General features: G+C 39.0%; 1 protein-coding gene across 1 annotated transcript; it reads right to left on the reverse strand.

Annotated features, from left to right (window-relative positions):
* Positions 1-1,739: 1,739 nt before the first annotated feature.
* On the reverse strand, positions 1,740-2,729 carry LOC140519549 (olfactory receptor-like protein DTMT). Its single transcript, XM_072632668.1, has one exon. The coding sequence runs from the start codon at positions 2,727-2,729 to the stop codon at positions 1,740-1,742; it is 990 nt and encodes a 329-aa protein (XP_072488769.1).
* Between the last annotated feature and the right edge of the window lie 269 nt (positions 2,730-2,998).

Here is a 2,998-nt window from a genome sequence, read left to right on the forward strand (position 1 = left end):
ATTGAAAAGCATTTGTTTGGAGAGGAATTTCATAAACGATATGGTTGAGAAAGAGTGATTTGCTATGAAGGACATGTGAGAAAGGAAGCAGTGAAAGTGGAAGGTGATGAAAGCGGATATTTTATACTTTCTAGATTATTACTATTGTACCATGTATTCTCATCACTATTTTGAAGTATTGTGCTACAAGCCTCAGTATCAGAGTTCTAGGGAGAAGGGGAGTTTGTTTCCTGCCAACAGTTTCTTGAGGAGAGAAAAAGATGGAAGAAGAGGAGGGTAAGGAGGAGGAGGAAGAGATGATGATGATGATGATGATGATGATGATGATGATGATGATGATGATGACAGATTGAGCAGGCCTGAAGAAATCAGAGGGGATGGGATCAAGTCCGTGTTTGGATGGTCAATTTCATCAGTTGAAAGTAGGGGGAAAGAAAGAAGAGAATATAAGACAGTTTGAGATACATAGGAAGCAATTCATACCAGATGGCCTTAATCTTTTTAATTAAGTACAAAATTTAGAGTAAAAATATGACTACACAACTTAGTGTCCAGATAAATTTTGTCAGAATCATGGAAGCACAGAATCATGGAGTTTCAGATTTGAAAGGGAGCTCAGTATTCCTCTAGCTCCACTATATTCTACCTCCCAATCACCTTTAAAATAATATAGTTTAAAATAGTTTATTAATTTTTTGAGAGTTTCGGTATAAAGGTTAAGGCACTGAATCTTACCTAGATGTTTTCATTTTTAAATGCTGCTTTGCCGTGCTATTTTTAAGGTAATTTAGTTCCAAGAATCCTTGGTACGGGCGAATTCAGGATGTGGAAATTCCCTCAATCAATGGAGAAAAGCAACTTAATGGAAACTTATGCTCTTAGAGAGTTGTCTTGGACATGGTGTGTTGAATAATAATGTTTAAATTAAACTGTTTTAGTTAAGAATTCCTTTCTCTCACCAAAAAATACCCCATGATAATATTATCATATCCAGATATAATTACATTTGCATCAAAAAGAAGATAATTCTTAAATTTCTACATAAAGAATTGCTACATTAGACAATTTCATAATTTAGGAATCTGGAGAAGGGATACATCAGTCAGGGATAGCTGAGAAGACATAAGAGTGCTATGTCTAATACAGAATCTAATGCTTAGGAAGTATTCAACATATTTTTAAAAAAATGATTTAAAATATGTCAAAGAAGGGGGATTTGAATTGTACTGTAAAGGGCAGAGAATGTTGAGAAAAGAAGGAGAGAGACCTTTATCTGGGAAAGTGGGTAATAGTAGAGATAACAATAGGAACTGTGATGAGACTAGTCTAGTTGTAGTACAGAATATTATGGAGAGGAGCAGGGGGAGAGAAGACAGGAAAAGTCAGTCTTAGAAGATTGAACAGTATTTGAAAAGGAGAGGTCTGTAATAAAAGAGGGATTTAAGGAAGAGTACTCTGGTAATGCAGGATATATGGGAATGAATGACAGATAATGGAAACAAGGAGACAACACTGGATATTTTTCTACTCTCTACACTAATATTATACCATGAATTCTTATTGTTATTATAAAGAATTGTTAGAAGCATCAATGGAAAGAGACTTAGATTAAGATGACCAATAAGCAGGACATCTAGGTTCTAATCCCATCTCAACCACCAGAACCTAGATCAGATTATTTCTGTAGATATCAGTTTACTCACTTATAAAAGTGAGAATTTAGGATTAGGGGATCAGTATCACAGTCCTAGAGAGAAGGAAAGTTTTCTTCCTTGCAGGAGTTTCTTGAAGGCCCCTTTCATGTCTTTATTCCTCAGACTATAGATGAAGGGGTTCAGCATTGGTGTTACCACAGTGTACATGACTGACATGACTGTCTCCTTTATCGTGGAGTTGTTGGCTGAAGGGCACAAATAGAGGCCAATTATTGTCCCATAGAAGAGAGAGACCACTGTGAGGTGAGAGCCACAGGTAGAAAAGGCCTTGCGGATGCCTCTGACAGAGGGCACTCTGAGTATAGAAAAGAGGATACGGGCATAAGATGTGATAATTATCAGGAATGGCACAACCAAAAGTAGCCCCCCCATGACAAAGATTACCAGCTCATTTGTCTGGGTGTCTGAGCAGGCCAATTTCAGCAGGGCAGACATATCACAGAAGAAGTGGGGGATGATGTTGTTGGCACAGAAGGATAATCTGGACATGAGCAAGGTATGCAGCAGGGCATGGAAGGCAGTAAGGACCCAGGAAAGGACCAGAAGAAAGCTGCACAGCTTGGGGCTCATGATGACAGTGTAGTGTAGTGGGTGGCAGATGGCCACATAGCGGTCATAGGCCATGGCCACCAGCAGTAAGCTCTCCAGGTCTCCAAAGAAAAGGAAGAAATACATCTGGGCCAGGCAGCCAGGATAGGGAATGACTGGTTTCTTGCTCTGCATGTTTACCAGCAATTTGGGGATGGTCACAGAGGAGAAGCACATGTCAGAGAAGGACAGGTTGCTGAGGAACAGATACATGGGTGTATGTAGATGGGAATCCACATGAATCAAGAGGATGATAAGCATGTTTCCAAGGACTGTAGCAAGGTACATGGCCAAGAAGAGAGCACAGAAAGGAGCCTTCATCTCTGGTTGGATAGGCAGGCCCAGGAGAAGAAACTCAGAGATAATGGTTTGGTTTCCCCTTTCATCATGAACTTCCTTCATCTGAAAGAAAACAAAAATACCCATTATTTAATTTGAAAAGTCAATCTATGCATTTTAACAAATATGGAGTTATCTTGAGGCTCAGTTCCTATAATTTCAGTGTTGGAAGAAACCTTAGAAACACCAAATCCAACTCCAAATCTTACAAGTGGAAATTGAGATCCAGACAAGTGATTTGATCAAGGTCTCACAATGAATTAAGGACTAAACTGGGATTTGAACTCAGAACTCCTGATTATTAACTCAGTTCTCCTCGCACTTGTCTGTTCCTCATCATAGTTCATCATACCATA

Source organism: Notamacropus eugenii, chromosome 1 (genome assembly GCF_028372415.1).
Source record: "Notamacropus eugenii isolate mMacEug1 chromosome 1, mMacEug1.pri_v2, whole genome shotgun sequence".
In the NCBI taxonomy this organism is placed as follows: domain Eukaryota; kingdom Metazoa; phylum Chordata; class Mammalia; order Diprotodontia; family Macropodidae; genus Notamacropus; species Notamacropus eugenii.